The sequence below is a fragment of the Mesoplodon mirus genome (genome assembly GCF_964341445.2).
Source record: "Mesoplodon mirus genome assembly, chromosome: X".
Lineage (NCBI taxonomy): Eukaryota > Metazoa > Chordata > Mammalia > Artiodactyla > Ziphiidae > Mesoplodon > Mesoplodon mirus.
Window position 1 is genome coordinate 87671768 of NC_138981.1, and position 18154 is coordinate 87689921.

Consider the following 18154-nt stretch of genomic DNA (forward strand, 5'->3'; position numbering starts at 1 on the left):
ACGGGCCTCTCACTGCTGTGGCCTCTCCCACTGTGGAGCACAGGCTCCGGACGTGCAGGCTCAGCAGCCATGACCCACGGGCCCAGCCACTCCGTGGCATTTGGGATGCTCCAGGACTGGGGCATGAACCCATGTCCCCTGCATCGGCAGGTGGACTCCCAACCACTGCGCCACCAGGGAAGCCTCCTTACTATTTTCATTTTAGAAATATAATTATTTTCATAAAAATGTTATTTCTGTTCATTTTATGGGTTGAATATAATGGTTTTATCATTGTTATTTTAAATAAATTAATAAATATTTTATTAAAAAAGAAAAGAAAAGCCCCTATAATGTTTTCATCTGCATTATATTCCTCCAGAATTATTCTTATGCAGGTATTATATATTTACACATGTATGCATACATTTATATATTTACATACAAATCATAAGATCTCATCTTACACTTAAATTTTATAACTTGTCTCACTGTAGTGGGTTGAATTGGGTGCCCCCCAGTATTTCCAAATCATAACACCCCCGTACCTTAGTTGGAAATAGGGTCTTTGCAGATATAATTAAGTTAAAGATCTCAAGAGATGATTGGATTTAGGATGGTCCCTAAACCCAATGACTAATGTCCTTATAAAAGAAAGGAGGCAGATTTCGCACACACAGGGAAGAAGGCCATGTGAAGACAGAGGCAGAGACAGGAGTTATGCTGCCACAAACGAAGGGAAGCCAGGAGCCACCAGAAGCTGGAAGAGGAAAGGAAGAATTCTCCTCTGGAAGCTTCAGAGGAAGCTTGGCCCTGCCGACACCTTGATTTCAGATTTCTGGTCTCTAAAACGATGGGATAATGCATTTCTGTTGTTCTAAGCCACGACGTTCCTGTTAATTAGTAACAGCAGCCCTAGGAAACAAAGACACTCACTAACCGTATACCCCAAATGTCATTGATTGTGAAGAAACACCACTCTGTACCCTATTTTTGTGTGTGTGCCTGTGGGGATAGTAATGATAAAAATATATGCGAAAAATAAATATGGCTAAATTTTTAAACTCCTAATGATTTTACTGTATTGATTCATTTAATGCTCCAGGCACCCTTATGAGGTAGATACTGTTGCTCAACCCCATTTTGTAGATGAAAAACTGAGGGACGGAGAGAACTTGGCCTAGGACTACGCAGTTAGAGAACAGGACAACTTGAGTTTGTACCTCACGCTCCAGAGCCTGGGAAACTGTCAAAGATTTGTTGTTAAGTAACAGAAGAGGTCTGCATAGCATGTATAATTTAGGAGGTCATTAAGGCAATTTTCATGTATTAACTATTTATACAAATAGCTGGACCTAGTGACCTTGGTGAGAGCACGTTCACTGCAGGATTCAATAGTGCAGTGAGATAAGAGGTTAGTGGGAAGTGAAGAATGTTAACCGGGAATGCAGAAAATGCTTTCTGGAATGTTGATTTTGAAGGACGGGGGAGAAAGGGAGAGAGAAACAGAGACAGACAGACAGACAGACACGCACACACAGAGAAACAGAGACAGACACAGAGAGAGAGAAGGCCTGTGACTGAATGGGGAAAAGGGGTCCAAAGAGGGATTTTCTTTTACATCTTCAGTTCCTTGAAAGTATAAAAGTTAATATTGCAGGAGTCATGTCATCTCAGATTTAACCTTTGAAAGAAATTTCCCATATTTCCCTCTTATTTCCACTTTAGAGTTAATGGGATGCCTCCAATGAACAGTATGGGTTTTTGAGCTCAATATATATTGAGCTATGAGTGATAGGAAGAATGGATAATTGTGAGTCAAAGAAATGGTAGTAATTTATGGATTTTTGCCTCTCAGGAAGGGAGCACATGACTGAAATCCTGGTGTGACATGATCTGAGGACCCCTGCACAGTTGACTTGGAAACAAGTCTAGAATTTTCCCATAAACATATTAACAGGCGGAGCAGTCCAGGAGCAGCAGTTAGACAAACACCGCAACTTGCTGCCCTGGTGCCATCTCTCACTGAGCTCACCAGGTGAATCAAAGGCAAGCCTGTCTTCCCAGCATGGGGAACTGGGTTAGGGTCTGCTCAGAGGCACGATGTTGGGCAGCTCTTAGGAGCTTCTGAGTCTCGCATGAAACTAGAGATCCTTCTGTCATAAAAACTTTGAACTCAAGGCGTACCATAGAGAGATTTGCTTCCTTCATAAAGGTATCTATATTCTCATTAGGAGAAAGAATGAGAAACACCTTTCCATAATGCCTGCCTTAGCCCTAAGGCTCAGCCAGCCCCTGCTACTGAGTCTTGACTTTTAAAGAGCCCTTGAAGTCCCACAATGTACCATATACTTTGGGCAGGTTTTCTCAGTTTCTCCTTGGGATGGTTGTGTGACAAAAGGATCCTGAGTCCCATTTCACAGACAACAAAGCTGAGGCTCATAGAACTGACAGCACCTCTTCAGATAAGTGGCAGGATTCAAATGAAGTTACATCCCTTGCCCTAAGAAGAGGACACAGAGCAGCCTCCCTTTGAGAAAATGGGCTTCCAAGGCTTGAGAAGTGAGCCTCTTACACTCCCCTGATATTGTGGCCCCATGGGTGCTCACCCAAAAACCCCTCTTGACGATGAAGATGAGAGTGCACATATGTGTGCACATACATTCTTCACGTTATAAACATTCATTACATTCAATTTTATAGAAGAACAAAGTAGATTTTAAAATTGAATTGACACTGTGTGTATGTGTGTGTGTGTGTTTCTATATGTCCTATGGCTTGTACACTCCAGTTCACAATCTTTTTCTTCATATCAGACCAGAGCTTGATTCCTATCTCAGATTTAGATATGGCAGAAAAATGGTAGATACAGAGAAATTGCCACCAGCAAGTGAACAATTCCGGAAAACACTGGCTAAAACCATTAACCCAGAGCCCAAACTTCGTCCTCACTCTCCTTTGCCAAGCTCCCTGGTCGGAGCCTCAAAGCTACAATCCTGGATCTAGCCAGCAGGTGGCTTCCACCTCCATTTTTCTTTTACAAAGAAAATGAGCGCATGACGCCAAGAATAAGAAGATCTTGGGATGTTTTGTTTACTAAGACACTAATTATGTTTGTGAAACTTATATGTATTACGAGAGCAGTCCCATCTGCTGTTGACCCGAAAAGAACATCGAGTTCATTGAGGTATCTCCTTCCCTCCTAAGTGTAGGTTGAAGTGTCCACACTGCAGACGAGGTGTCCCTCCCAGAGAGTAGGGTGTTCACCCTCCAGCCCCACCCAGCCCGTAGAGTCTGTCCAGAACTTTTCCCACTCCGTGTCTGTCATACCCTGTCCATGACACTGGACACAGCCGCCAAGACCCCGCTCTGGAGCCCCATTCTCTCTTCCACCTCCCACCAGTCCTGCAAAGCCCTTCAACAGCGGACCATTGCCAACACGCTACTGCCACCTGCTATTTCGTCTTCGTATTCAAGACCCGGAGTGTATGTTTTTACCCTCTGCTTTTACACCTAACAGGTTCTTCAGACAAAACTAGAAGCATTCTATACATAGGTTCATGGGCTGGGTTTTGAGGAAGAGGATGGAATTTTTTTGCTCTTTGAATGAAAGTCTTTGTAGAGAAGTTTGACCATCGAGGTACGAAGGTGCCACCTCGTGACTGTGGACTGAACTGCAGCATGAACATCGCTGAGCCAGAAGGTGGGAGAGAAAGGCCTAAATCCAGAGAGCTTTCTGGAAGTCTGGTGGAAAAGGGACACACTCCAGGTACAGGAATAATGAGGTATCTAGACAGAAAGTGCAGCCTCTTTCTATGCTGAGTGTAAAGCTCTATGTGATTTCAACAGAAAGACCATTTTTACTTTTATGTTTTAACAGAAAGATTTTGTTTCTTTGAGACCTCTGGATAAAGAGGTATACATCTATATAAGCAAATCTGGATCCCTGTCATTTATGATCATTGTAACCCACCTTGGCACTTATTGTGACCATATTTCCATGTAAACGAATTTCTGTGATAACATTTTAAGTTACTTGGCAATAAAATTTCACTTATTGTTTTATATTGACCTGTTGTTGCATAATATAGATGTTCCAGAATTCACTTTTCCAGTACCAGTGATGTAAATATAGTTCCTTTATCATGTTTTCTATTATAAACTATAATGTGCTTAACATTCTTGTTCATATACATGCAGGTATCTTAGTAAGCATTTTTATAAGTTCCTGAAGTGTTCTTTCAAAACAATGAAAAAACTATTTTATTTGAACAAACTCTTACTATTTTATATTTCTAACAATACTATATGAAAATTCCTGTTTCTGCACACTTTAGAAATAATGTGAACCACTGCTAATCTGATAGGCAACAAATCCTCTCTCCTTGTCGTCACTCTAACTCATTTTTTCTGCCTGACTAGAATTACATCCTGAATTTCATCACAGTTTTACTCACAATAGTTAAGAAGTGGAAATAGCCCAGATGTCTTTCAACGGGGGAATGGCTAAACAAACTGTGGTACATTCACACCATGGAATCCTATTCAGCAATCAAAAGGAACAGATGATAGACACACTTTACAACTTGGATGGATTTCAGGAGAATTATGCTGAGTGAAAGAAATCCATTGCTAAAGGTAATGTACTATATGATTCCATTTCTATGACATTTAGGAAATTATAATAGTGTTTGACAGAGTTTAGCGATATGGGATCAGGAAGAACGTGGGTGTGGCTATAAAGGCTAACATGAGGGAAACGTGTGGTGATGAAACAGTATTTGATATTGTTTGTGGTGATATTTAGAACACCTACATAGCTGGTAAAAGTGCATGAAATTATGTATATAAGTATTATACACAAGTGTTCTAACACACAAAAGAGTGCATGTAAAATGGCGAAATTGTGGTAAGCTCAGTGGATTCTACGAATGCCCATTTCTTAGTTTCGATACTGTACTAAAGTAATACAAGGTGTTATCATTAGGAGGAGGTAAGTGATGGGTATACATGACCTCTCTACACATTTTTTTGCAACTTTTGATAAATCAGTCATTATTTCAACTTTAAAAAGTAAAAAAAAAAAAAAAACACAGGATTTGTGGGGAAAACAGTCTTAGGTACAGGACCTAAGAACCTAATAAAAATGTTAACAAAGTTTTAGACCTGTTAAATGATTAACAAATCCATAATTATTGGAGTAAATATGGTACTTTACTTGCTAAATACGTTATATTTGTTTATAGAAGTGAACATCAGAACGGTCACAACTTGTGAGTCCTGAAGTAGTGGAGAGAAGTTTATCAGGAGGCAAAGCTTGGATTTTAGGGTAGTCCAGGAATGGTGTCGTTACTGTATAATTTTCAAGCACTGTATAGGTCAGATATAAATGCTAGAGACTGCCAGGGATGATGTGGGAGATGGGACCTTTTGGTCCTGGCCCCACTAACTCATGGTTGGGTCAGGGGAAGAGCAATCCAAGACACACAACATACAATGTGCAATGTTACACTTTAATATGAAGATAAACAAGGATCATGCGTGGGAAAAATATAGAGCAACGGGCAGGCCTACATGGTAAACTTTGGCTTCGTGATTAGCTGGACTGCAAGCTAAGTCATGGATATGGCTTCAGTTAAGAGAAGAGCGGTAACAAATATGATGAGGATGAAAATGACATCTAAAGGCTCATTTACAGAGTTTTGTTCTCAAGATCCCAGGTCAGTGGATGAGGGTCTCATCTGGAATTTTGCCCTTGGACTGAAGAAAGTAAAGAGAAAGAATTGGGATGTCAGCAGAGCCAGCAGCCGTGAGTGTCAACCCCAGGGCAACTGACTTCTGTCCGCCTTCACCTTCCTGAAACCCTAGAGGTCTATTTCGTCTTATCTCTGAATTCTCAGAATTCACTTTTTGATGAGTAAAGAAATGTTTAGTTCTGGTATAGTCTAGTCATTGTACTGAAAGCACCTGTAGTGGGGGAGGATAGATGACCTCCCTTAGGACCAAACTGGAGACACTTGACCACACAACTTCACTGCTAAATCTATGCTACAAGAGCAAGCCTTCAAGTTTACCAACATGTATGTACCAGAATGAGCAGATGCCATTGCATGTAATGCTGAAAAAGAGGCGAAAAGGTAAATGGCTCTCAATAGTAGCTTATGGCTTCCAGGAATTCAATTGTTTGATATATTGATCTTAGAAAGAGTAATGTAGCTTCACATATACTGAGAAGAAACTATGCTGGTACTAATAATAAAAGAAGTTTCAAAACAGTATATAAGATAGGAAACCTGTATTTTATAGTACATGGAAATGTATTAGCATGAAATTAGGGACTTTTTCACAAGTAAACGTTTGTAAGAAAAAAATAGATTTAAAGTAATGACCTGAAAATTCCCATTAATCCCTCCTCTACTCGTCCCAGCTCCCTCCTATCCCCATGCAAACCCAGCACTCACTTCTGAGACCACTAGAGGTTCATCTCAGATGGGGTGGAGGATGCCTGCATGATGTCCTGCTGCTGCTGGGAGAGGGTGTGCATGGAGCTGGAGGTGGGTGTAGGCACTGGGATGCAGAACACACTCTGGGTCTCACTGAGGTTGGCATCCCTCACAAACAGCTCGTCATTCATGATGCACAGACTGAAGGAAAAATGGGCCCTCAGACAACTGATGGATGGACACCCTCACCCCCAATACTGACTCTGCTCCCACTGGCACTCAGCAACCAGATTCCTTCCACGTCCCTCCTGTGTCTGTCTCCCAGGTTCCCTGACTGGTACCTCTGCCCTTCCCCACAGAGCCCACCTTTGGAGAGACTGTCTACCACCTTCACTCGATTTATAGGTTTATCCCCAACCCACGGGCAATTTCGCATTTACCCTTTACCACAGCCCAAGGGCTGGACGCTCTGATCCCCATTCTCGGAAGAAGACACTGAGTCACACAGAGGTCATGTGACTTGACCAAGATCACACAGCGAGTGAGTGTTGTGTCAAGGAGAGAACCCATAGGCCGATTCCAGAGCCCACACTCTTCTTAACCACTAGGCTAGACTGCTCCTGGCATCTCCCTACTGGCTTTCCACAGTACCGAGTAAACCTAAGGTCTGCACCACCACATTCCCATGCCCCTGAGCCCAGGCGGGGATGGGCATTCCCACCCACGACAGGGCTCTCACCTGCAGTATCTGGTAAGGGTAGTGATGAAGGTCCGGGTGAAGGCACGCACATAGCCCTGACAACTTCCTTCCACTTCAACAGCAAACAAACAACAGTACCCCCTGAGAGCTGCACGTGCTGTACATGCTCACACGGCGGTCCCCAGTCAGGGTGTGACTGGACACTCATGCTGAGAGGGCAGTTGTTCACGGGGGCCAGGGTGTTGGGAATGGGGAGGGAAACTATAGGAGCAGTCTGCGCCCAGTGACAACAGGGCCCCTGACAACCACTACACAAGTTCACGGGATGCATTCTTCACAGCCGCCCAAGACGTGGATACTACTACCGCATTGTGCAAATGAGGAAACTGAGAGGTTCAATAGCGGCCCAAGTTCTCACAGTAAGGATCTGGGATGAGAGGCACCAAACTCCACAGCCTGTGTCCGCAACGCCCAGGGTGTGCAGGGCAGACAGGCATGGACACAGCTCAGACCTGGGTTGTCTGTGGGAAGCCTGAGGGCTGGAGAACATAGTGGGAGAGGGGAGGAGAGGGGAGGGAACGGAAGGGAATGGAAGGGGAGGGAAGGGAAGAGAAGGGGAAAGAAAGGGGAGGGGGGAGTGGAGGAAAGGGAAGGGAGGGGGAGGGGAGGGGATGGAAGAGAAGGAGAAGGAAAGGAAGGGAAGGGAAGGGAAGGGGAAGGGGTCAGGGAAGCTGGGTGGTTCTGGGAGTGAGCCTGGCCAGGGGGACGCAGCAATGGGGCATGTGGGGTGGGGGTCTACACACACGCACCTTCCTTGAACACCCCGCTGACGGAGAAGCAGAACATCGTTTCCTGAAAGGGAAGAGCCCAGGCGCCCAGTCACCACCTCCACCTCCTACCCACCTGTGGCTTCCTGGGCCCGCCCGAGGGAGGAAGCAGGCGCTCACCGTCTGGAACCAAATGTCCACCACGAAGGAGCTGAAGTCATGCTGAGTCTTGGGCAACCCACAGAGGGTGTGCACAATGACACGTTTTGTGTGCTTCAGCAGCTGAACCCGCAGGTCTGTGAGGGGAGGGCAAGCGAGCGAAGGTCAGGGGCTGCCACGCCCTGGGCCCTATGATTGACCCCTTCACCACCCTTTCCCACCCAGTCTTCCCATCGCACACTCACGGGGGTCCTTGAGCTTCTTCATATTCCTGCTGTCCTTGAAGTACTCGCACAAGCTGCTTCTAGGAGACAAAGAGCAACAGTGGGTGGTGCGTATTTGCAGGAGTTGGCCTGTGTCTGCTGGGGAGCCACACAGCCCAGGAGCAGAGCCTGTGCTGTGATACTCACGGGGCTGGGTCCTCGGGGTGGAAGGGAATGGTCAGGGAGAAGCAGGCCTCCTCGTGATAAGCCCCTGCGAGAACCTGTCGGTCTCCGTAGTCATGGATCAAGTAGTACCTAAAGGGGGGCAATGAGGACAGTCTCCCTCCGTGGTCTGCACCTCAAATGAGACTTGAAAACTCCCCTGAGCAGACCTGTGCTTAGGTGGCCTCACCTGTCCTAGCCCTCCTCCCCTTGCTCAGCTTCCCAGAGGTACTTACAGAGTCAGGAATTGCAGGACTTGGCTCTTCACCTCATCAGATCCAAAGTAGCTTCCCTGGAATCAAAACAGTCCTCAGGACCAGGGCTGACACACCCTTCTCATGCTCCACTTAAAACCCGGCTTGATCCTCCATCCTCACCTTGCAGGTTGGTAAGCGCTTGCAGGCTTCAATACCACACTTAGCCTGTGGGGATGTCTCCTGGTCATCCTGGGGAAGAGAAGAGGAGGTCAGCAGTGCAGACCAGGAGGTGGTGTTGGATGATCAGGGAAAAGGATGGGCCCAAGAGAGGGTGAGGGTCAGAGGTCAGGGGTGAAAGGGCCCTGGAAATTCCATGGGCAGGACTACAGTTTGGATCATCACCGTGGGTTCCCCCAAAGCCTGTGAAGAACGTGGCTGAAGAAGATCCAGAGCCTCTGTCAGGTTCCCACAGGGGCTGTACCATGCCCCTCCGCCCAGGACGTTTAAGGGTCAGTTTCAAAACTGTAACTGTGGCAAGACCTAATGGGGTGCAGAGTAGTTTGTGGGTGCTGTCAGTGCCAGTTAGAGGAGTCTGTGAACAAGGAATACACTTACCAAGGTTAGTAACTTGGGGAACAATTCCAGGATGGAGCTGCCAAAATCAAGACAAAACAGAAAAGTCAGCGAAACTGTGGAGGTGACCCTCTTCCTCATGGGAGCAAGTACACCCACACCCCAGTGTCCCAGGCTTCCAGGGCCCTGAACACGTCCCCCATCGACTGACACACAGGGAGAGCATGCCCTGCCTCCCTCCCCGCCTCCCTCCCTCCCTTCCTCTCCTTCCCCTGGGTAGCTCCCTGCAGAATGCGTGGACTCCCTTCTCCAGTGCCACCATGACCAGCATTTCAAACCCATGCTGCAGGGCTTCCTTCCCCTCCCTTCCTTCCTCCAGGGCCCGGCTGAAGGCTGTGGGGAGAAGAGGGATTGGGGTGTGTGCTCGAGGCTCTGCCACCTCACTTAGGGTCCTGCACTCTGCGAAGACCTGGACCAAGACCTGGACTCCCCCCATGGGTGGCCCAGCATGCTGGGGCAGGGAGGTGAGTGAGGTGGGGCTCAGGGAGGGAGATGGAGGGGGATGAAGACAGAAAGGGAGTGAAGGTACGAGGGGTGACATGACAGAGACCTACGGGCCTAGAGACAAGGGAGAGAGAGAAAACAAAGGGAAGGGAAAGAAGCTCTCCCGTGGTTGGGGTCAGGGAAGAAGAGAGAGGAAATGTGAAATGGCACCCCTTTTGCAGCTCTTCACCTGCCCCAGAATGGCTCAGACAAAGCAGGTAAGAATGTAAAATATGCACATGTTGGGCTGGGGGCCCATATGGATTGTGGTTGAAACTCTGTCCACTTTGTGATGCAGAGAGGAGAGCATAGGGTCTATAGTCCTCCCTGAGGTCCACGTCAGCTGCCCCTTGCAAATGGGCACTTTCGGGAGTAGCTCAGGCTGCCAGCGGGTAACAGAGGATACATCTGACCTTATGTTGGTTGACTTATCAGGGAAGGTGGTGCACAGGGGGTTTCTGTCTGCACACATCCCTTCTGGCTCCAGCCGCTCACCCTTGTCCATCTCCCCTGCAGACTTCACCTGTGATTATGAGGAGGAACCACATGGGCCAGAGAAACAGAGCCAGGATGGCCGTGCACCCCTAGTCCCTTCCTTTTCCTACAAATCCATTTCCCTTCCTCTGTCACCATCACATGAGCCTTCCCACCTTCCCTTCAAAGACGGATCTGGGTACCACACCTCACCTCAGTGTTGGAGAGGTTCCAGTTCTTGGTGTTGGAAGCATTCGGCATAGTGTTGGACAGGCCGTGCAGCTGGTAGGGTTTCTTATCGCTCAGGTCCAAGGCCAAAAGCTATGATGAGGAAAGAGTTAGAGTGAGGACCCCAGCAGGGGATACCTGAGACCAATCTGCCTCTTCTACCTAATCTCTCCCACCATCACCACCAGCCCCAACATTGGGTCTAACGTCCTCATCTTGGGCATATTCCGTGGATGGATCTGCAGGGAGGCAGCCATGCCATTTCTAGGGTTTTGCGCCATTCCAGTATCACGGGTCATCAAGTCTCCAGGGAGCCAGGAGGAGGGAATCGGGGGCTGAGAGGCTCCTGGCTGGTACAGCTCCAGCACCAACCCCTCCCCGAGTTACCATTCCTGAGTATCCTTCCCAGCTAGACCGCTCTGCTCTCACCTGCTCTACAATTGCTGCTGTCGCCATACCAGGGTCAGAGCGGACTCTCTGGATGTCACGAGATTGCTGGGAGGCATCATATCGTTCCTTCACGGGCAGCTGCTGAGTTAGGGATGGGGTTCAGGGGCTCTGAGTCTGAGGTGGTGATCGGGGGCAATAGGTGGGTCTGGCTGTGAGTGCACAGGTTGTGTTGAGTCTGCATTACCTTTATCTGCTCCACCTTTTCTGACCTCAGCTCCTTCAGCACAGAGTGGGGTGCATCACAGGGATCAACAAAGATAGATATCTGTTGAGAACACAAGAGGGGCTGGGTAAGCTCCAGGAAATCTGAGCTCTGGGATCAAGCAAGACCATGCCCCTGCCCTGCCCTCTTGCTCCCAGCTAGCCCTGCTCATGCCCTTGACACACACCCTTTCATTAGCCTCATTGTAAATCTTGCCGTTGACATTCTTCAGTGCGGAGGCAATGTTGGCATTCTGAACGAAGAACTGGGCCTCCATTTTCTCATAGTGAAACTGTAGGGAGAGTGACAAGAGAAGCATAATATGAGACCAGAGCCATTTCTCATCTGGGCCTGCCATCTACCCCGTTTCCTCTCATCAGCCTCAATGTCCTCTCTTACTTCGACTGGGGTGAAGGGGACACTGCATTGCTTGTGAATCAAATTCAGCAGCCACTTCTCATCATATTTAATACCGAAGGGAATCTATGAGGCAAAGAAATAATTGGGGAAAGAAAAGTGATACAATGGAATCCAAGGTTAAGATAAGACCCAGCTGTGTCTTGCTTTAGGACCTTTTTTCAGGCTTTAGGTAATTTCTTAAGATAGGACAATATCTGTTATCGCTAACTTTTACACCAGACATGGACTTCCTATATATCCTTTCTTTCCATTTAAGTACTTTTCCTGAAATAATCGACTTCATATCTTTCACACGTACTTACTCTTATAAAGTTCTAAGAGATCCTACCTAAGGCAGACCTGGCCTGCCCCTCCGACGAGGATCCCAGAGACTCAACCTCCTCCCACACTCAGCTTGAGCCAAACTGCGTCTTCTGGTGTGGAGTTGCTCCATCTCCTTGGCAGTAGTTTCCTCCTTTGTTTTAGACAGCATCTCCCATGCTCCCTGCAGTCAGTCTGCTCCCTTTATATTGCTTCTCTGAACCTGCCCTCACATGATCTAGGAAGTTAACTCCTAGTAATAACAAGACAGATTACCAGCGCCACTGCCACGAGAGAAAAGTCCCAGCATCTCTACATGCGCCCAACATGACTCTCTCTGTCATCTTCTTCTACATGTTAGGTCCATTTAGCCAGCACACTCACTCTGATCTTGAACCAGCTCCCCAAGGTCTCATCCTGCCTCTTTCTCTCCATTCTTCTCTCTGGAGGCTTTTGCTCTGTCTCCTTGTTAACAGGGGTTTTGTCTTGTTCCTGAAATTTGCTTCTCCGATGACAGGATGGAAGGGCATAGGGAGCACTGTGGGGAAGTGGAGAGAAGAAAGTGGTCCGTATAGTCTTGGGAAGTCCTCTCTACATTTTCCCCAATGATAGCAGAGCTACAATAAAGATTGCTCAACCGTTATCCTGATCCCAACATTCCTCACTCTTCCAGGTTAGAGAGAAAAGTGACATATTTAACTACAAGGTTTTGTTTTTCACTGGTTGATACTTGTCAGCCATGGTACCTCATCACTTACTATCTTGCTTGGATGTCCACGTGAGCATCACTTCGTAGTGATTCTCTATCTTGCTGCTGCTGGGATGTGGCCTGTTGAGACCAAGAGCTGTGTCTCCTTCGGTAGATACCCCTGCATCTTGCTTTTCTTTGTAAAGTGTTCACTTGATCAATGTTCTCTGAAATTGAGAACAACACATCAATGGGCCCAGTACCAGAAAAATTCCTGGGAAAGTTCTCATGGCTAATGAAGAAATATCACTGACTTTTTAATCTAAAGAGAAATGTATCACAGTGCTAAAAAAGGCTTAGAAACTTCACTGTGGTTCCACTTCTCAGGAAATGAGAGGTGGGGAGCATTCACAGCCACGAAGAAAACAAGCACAGAGGAAAGGGTCTGGACCCAGGGTTTAGTCTGTGATGTTAGTCCCTGCTCTGCTTGGTTCAGGTTATGTGACCTGGGACAAGTGGCTTTTCACCCCTAACTCTCTCTTCTCTGCTCGGCTCTAGAGGCACAATAAAACCTACCCTGAAATCTACCCTGGTGTGATGGTTCAAGGGTCAAAGGTGACCTCCCTGCCTGATGGAAGAATTAGAGATATGATCGATAAGGCCGATGAAAAGATCCAGAATGGAGCCTGGAGAGACATAACATGGAGAATACCAAAAGCGAGGGGGAGATAATTAAAGGTGATGCAGTGAACATAGCTAGCACATGGTTAATGTGAGTCCCAGAAATAAGGGGAGGGAACAGTGGAGAAGTGGTATTTGAAGAGATCTTTGTTGAGAAGTTTCCAAAAGTAACAAGATATCAACTCAGTGTAACAGTATTATTGTAATAGGAGAAAAAGTATGCTTTAAGGACAAACAGTCCTAAAATATGCATTCATTTCATCATCATGTAACAAAAACTCAGAAAATATGTGACCAGAAGACTCAGACTCAAAGAAATGTTACAGGCTCTTCTTTGGGCAGAAGAAATATCCTCCCAGGTGGAGGCACATAGATACAGGAAAGAAAAATTAATGACATTTGTGAATATGTAGGCAAATTTAAATGAGTGTTGACTATATAACACAATGATAGTAATTTCTTCTGGGGATTTAAATATATAGACAATGAAAATGCATGACAATAAATTTGGAGGGTATATGGAGTCAAAGTGTCTCAAGGTCCCCTAGTTGTCTGAGGAGTTTTAAAGAACTAATTAACTAACACTAGACTGAAAGGGCAAAAATGTACATTGTAATCTGAAAGTTAAACACTACAAGAATGGCAAAAGAATGTTTATCTAGCCACATGAGGTAACAATTTAATAGTTATAAAATGTTAATCATTTCAAAGGAAAGGAAAGGAAAAAGAACTTAGAAGAGACAAAATTAAATATACAGCAAGATAGTATATATAAACCAAATTACATCTACTTTTGCATTAAAAATTTCAGATTAATATTCCAAATAGAAAGACAGCTATTATCAGACTGGACAAGAAACTTTCCATCAAATGCTCCTGAAAAGAGACACATGCAACTTTTAATCATCTAGAATATCTGAAAATTTAAAAAATGGCAAAATGTATACCTTTTCCACAGTAACCTACAGAAAGCTGGTATTACCCTATTAGTAAAAGAAAAGGTACACTTTAAAGAAAAAAGCATCACTAGAGAAAGAAGGAGATTTCTTTGTGATAACAGGTTCAATGCAATAAGGAGATATTAATATAAAATTCTAAATTTGTATGCATGTCCTAAAATAGAGCCAAAATATGCAAAGCAAAATCTAACAGAAATAGAGCATGGACAAATTTAGTCACAGTGGGAAATTTTAACATAGTTCACTGAGTGATGCACAAAATGGCAGACAAAATCTCAGCTAGAGGGAGAAGGTTTCAAAATGTTACTTAACAAATATATTTAATTGACATAGAACAATGCACATAAGAACTACTCATCGAACATTCCAGAGTAGATCATATGCTGGGCAACAAAGCAAGCCTCAGTAAGCTTCGATGGACTAATACGATTTACCCTGACTAGTTAATGTAATATTCAGTGGTAATGGTGGGTTTTCTGCCCCTCCCCCACCTCGTATAAATCCAAGTAATATTAGTTTACACAATCCCTTGCCCCACCTAGATGACCCTCCCTACTCTCCAAACCCTAGACCTGAGAAGATCACATGACTTTTGCCTTTTCCTTAGCCAGGGGAAATAATTCACCTCAGCCATGGCCATTTCCATAAGAGAAGAGGTTTTCCTCATGGAATCGGGATGGGTGTGTCAGAGCTCACTTGGCCCATTTCCTCAAGAGAGTGGGAAATAGTGAGCCTGAGCCCTCTGCATGCCTCCTCTAAAGGGGGGTCAGCTGGCTGGGGGTCCTGTGGGTTGGGGTTAGGGAGGGAACCCGGAACCCCTCCTGCCCTGTGGGGATCTGAGGACAAGGTCTCATGCTGACCAACTCACCCATGGGGTGGCCTGAAGGCAGTGATCTGTCACCACCCTCCTCACAGGCTGCTCGTGAAGAGAATCTGTGGATCTGGAGCTGGAGGTTTGGAGAATATCAGGAAGGGCTGCCGAAGAAGGAGAGTGCAAGCCCCAAACCACTTTGTCAGAGCCACACAAACAAGATGGAGTCCTAACAGGAAGTCCCTTCCCCAAGGGCATAGAGGAGGACAGCCCTGGGGGCCAGAGGAGATTTAACTTCCTGTAATTACTGCCCCCTGAGTTTGCTACCAGCCTAACACCCAGGGAACTCTTTCCAACTGTACCACCCTTGCAGAGGAGGGCATCTGGAATCAGGAGGCTTAGGGGACCTTGGTACTTCTGGTTACAAACACAGGGAGCTCTGTATGCCAGACTCTGAATCAGCTACACTACATTGTGTTCCTTCGTTCGGCAAACCCAGATAACTCCGTGTGCCAGCTGTAGGCCAGGCTCTGTACTTGCTACATTGCCTCTATTCTTTCATGAATTCCTCACAAGGGGACTCTGATATCAGAATCACCAACTTTCCAAGGTTGCTGAGGCTTACTGAGGTGCTGGAGCTTGTCTAGTGTCATTCAGATGCTACCTGGGGAAACAGAGACTGGAATTGAGCTCCATGCAATGGAAGGTGACTTCTCCAAGCATAGATTTACCAAGTTATTGCTGTAGTGTGGCAGATTGTCTTAAGTTAGTTTGTACAAAGTAACAGAATTTTCTGAAAATAGTCAAATGGCTGGAATTAACCTCAGCCCACCTCAGAGAGATAATGCCAAAAAACAAAAAAAATCCAAAAACCAAACAACAAAGAACAGACCTGAAAACTATAAACGAAATAGCAATCAGAGTTTTGTGGGTCCCTGTAATGACAGTAAAAGAAAACAAATCATGTATTTTCTTTTAAAAAAAAAAAAAAATGTCCTCAATGTAGATAGATGCCCCTAGTGGTCAGAGCCGGAATTGTAGCTCTGAATGTTCAGACCAGAGAGGTTTCAAGGCAGAGGGAAGGAGAGAGGAGATTGGGCTCCAGTGCATTAGTTGGACATTTCTGGAATTTTCCACTACTTTCTGGAATTTTCCGCCCCATGTCTACAATCCCTTCCTGGATCTCAATGCTTTGAGAAAAGTCCAGCCACTGAGAGAGGTGAAGAAAACTCTGCACATAAGTGTGTGGACATTTGGGGGTAAAAGAAGTGTAAGACAGAAATGCACACACCACACAGATAAACTGTCAAGTCAATAATTGAATTTTTTTATTTTTTATGAAATAGTGTCATGTGAACTCTTTGATAACATGGTAAATATATGTGAACTTTTTTGTTAGTTGCTTATTAGATATTTTCAAGTGTTCCTCTCAACAAATTAGCCTAATCACAAAATATTAAACATTAAAAATGTATACTTAGTAAATAAAATCATTCTGCACCTTCCATCTACATGATCCCCTCACCCTGACTCACAAATACCCAATGTAACAGGATTGGTGCACATTTTCCAGATGTGTTTCTCTTTAGGTGATGTGAACACCTAACTTAAAGCATTTGTGTAGTTATGGAGTTCTATACATATTCTTTTTAAATTTTGCAATTACATAAGTAATTTTATGCAAATTCATTTTTTCACTTATTATGACATCTTCAGATTTTCATTTCCTCAGTTAATGGTTTGTCATCTTTCCAGAGGTTATTGGAGAAGCATTTTGCTTCTTAGGCGAATTATTTGCAGTTATCTTTTGTCCCTTTCTCTACTGATTAACAGAAATCCTTTTGGTTCTTGCACATGAGTACAAAATCTGTAATAATGTTTGAAATGTTGTCTCCCAACTTTCCAGTCTTTTAGTTTTTTTCTTTAGACAGTACAGAAATTGCTTTAATTTTCATGGATTTTTTTACTTTAAAATAATGCAGCTATGACAGAAAAGAAAATGAGAAATACATAGAGTAGCATCAAATACTAGTTCACTGGGAATTCTAGTCCACTGGGAATTCTAGATTCAAAGCCTTGAGGGATTCAGGGCACAATGGAAAAGGGGTTTAGACCAAAATCTACATGGATGAAGAATGAGGAAAATACCTGAACATGTGTTTGCTTATAGGAGATACCATGTAAAGTGCTTCTGGCCTAAAATAATTCTGTAAGTCATCATCTTGTGGCAAATGAAGATTTTGTGGCAAATGAAGCATTAAGGGTAGCCCACGTACTTTAAAACTAGTGGCAAAAACATTTCTTCTGCCTCTCCCTCCCATGGAGGGGATCCCATGGAGGGGATCATTTTCTCCCCTCCATGGAAGTTAACTTTCCTCTGCTTCTACCTGGGCCCCACATGCCCAGCACACCTGCCCCCAGACAGTTCAATCCCTGTGGCACTCCAGGCTTAAGGGAGTGGATTTTTATCTCCATCATGAACTTCCAAGACCAAGACATGGGTGAGAGGGTGTTTGAGTACCCTATCTGCGTGGCATTGACACCAGGGAAATTCAAAACTGCATATGTGACCCAAAAAACCTTTTAACTGTTACACACTTATTTGAGAAATTGAAGGGAAGTTAGTTAGAAAAAGAAAACCTTGTCAATCCCAAACAAAAATGCCACATAGAAAGGAATGCAAATTATAGGCAAAATATTTTATAGGCAAATGTTTAATATTCTCATACATAAATAAATCTGATTAGTAAGGGTGTCTTTCAAAGTCTATTGAAAAATTTTAAATAAGATCTATACATCACAAACATATAAAGATTAAACAAGTACAAAAACAATTATAAATGTATGTGTGTACATATATTTACATATGCACATATACATAAACATACATAACGAGGAAAAGTGTATACATACTGTGAGCAAAATTTGGAAGAATATATATGTCATGTAAACCTGTTTATATAGTACTGTACACAGAGAAATATATCTGGGGAATATAAACTATCAAGGATGTACATCTTGCTATGTAACAAGATGAAAAAAATACAGAAAAAATTTTCTCTAATACACATTCTTGCACTTCATTAGTTTATAAAGATAGCAATTTGAAATCAGAAAAATAACGGATGTAAAATTTTATAGCATAGTAGTAGTAT

General features: G+C 44.5%; 1 protein-coding gene across 1 annotated transcript; it reads right to left on the minus strand.

The window, feature by feature from the left end:
* Positions 1–6451: 6451 nt before the first annotated feature.
* NXF3 (nuclear RNA export factor 3) lies at positions 6452–15282 on the minus strand (the record flags this gene model as incomplete). The annotated part of the gene is made up of 18 exons (XM_082609291.1): positions 15057–15282; positions 12619–12775; positions 12245–12398; positions 11540–11623; positions 11328–11432; positions 11123–11203; positions 10918–11016; positions 10474–10581; positions 10200–10309; positions 9286–9322; positions 8851–8919; positions 8710–8765; positions 8459–8566; positions 8294–8352; positions 8070–8185; positions 7932–7974; positions 7162–7234; positions 6452–6623 (listed from the first exon to the last, which is right to left on the minus strand). The coding sequence occupies exons 1-18, from the start codon at positions 15058–15060 to the stop codon at positions 6452–6454; spliced, it is 1635 nt and encodes a 544-aa protein (XP_082465417.1). The 5' UTR covers positions 15061–15282.
* Positions 15283–18154: the final 2872 nt, after the last annotated feature.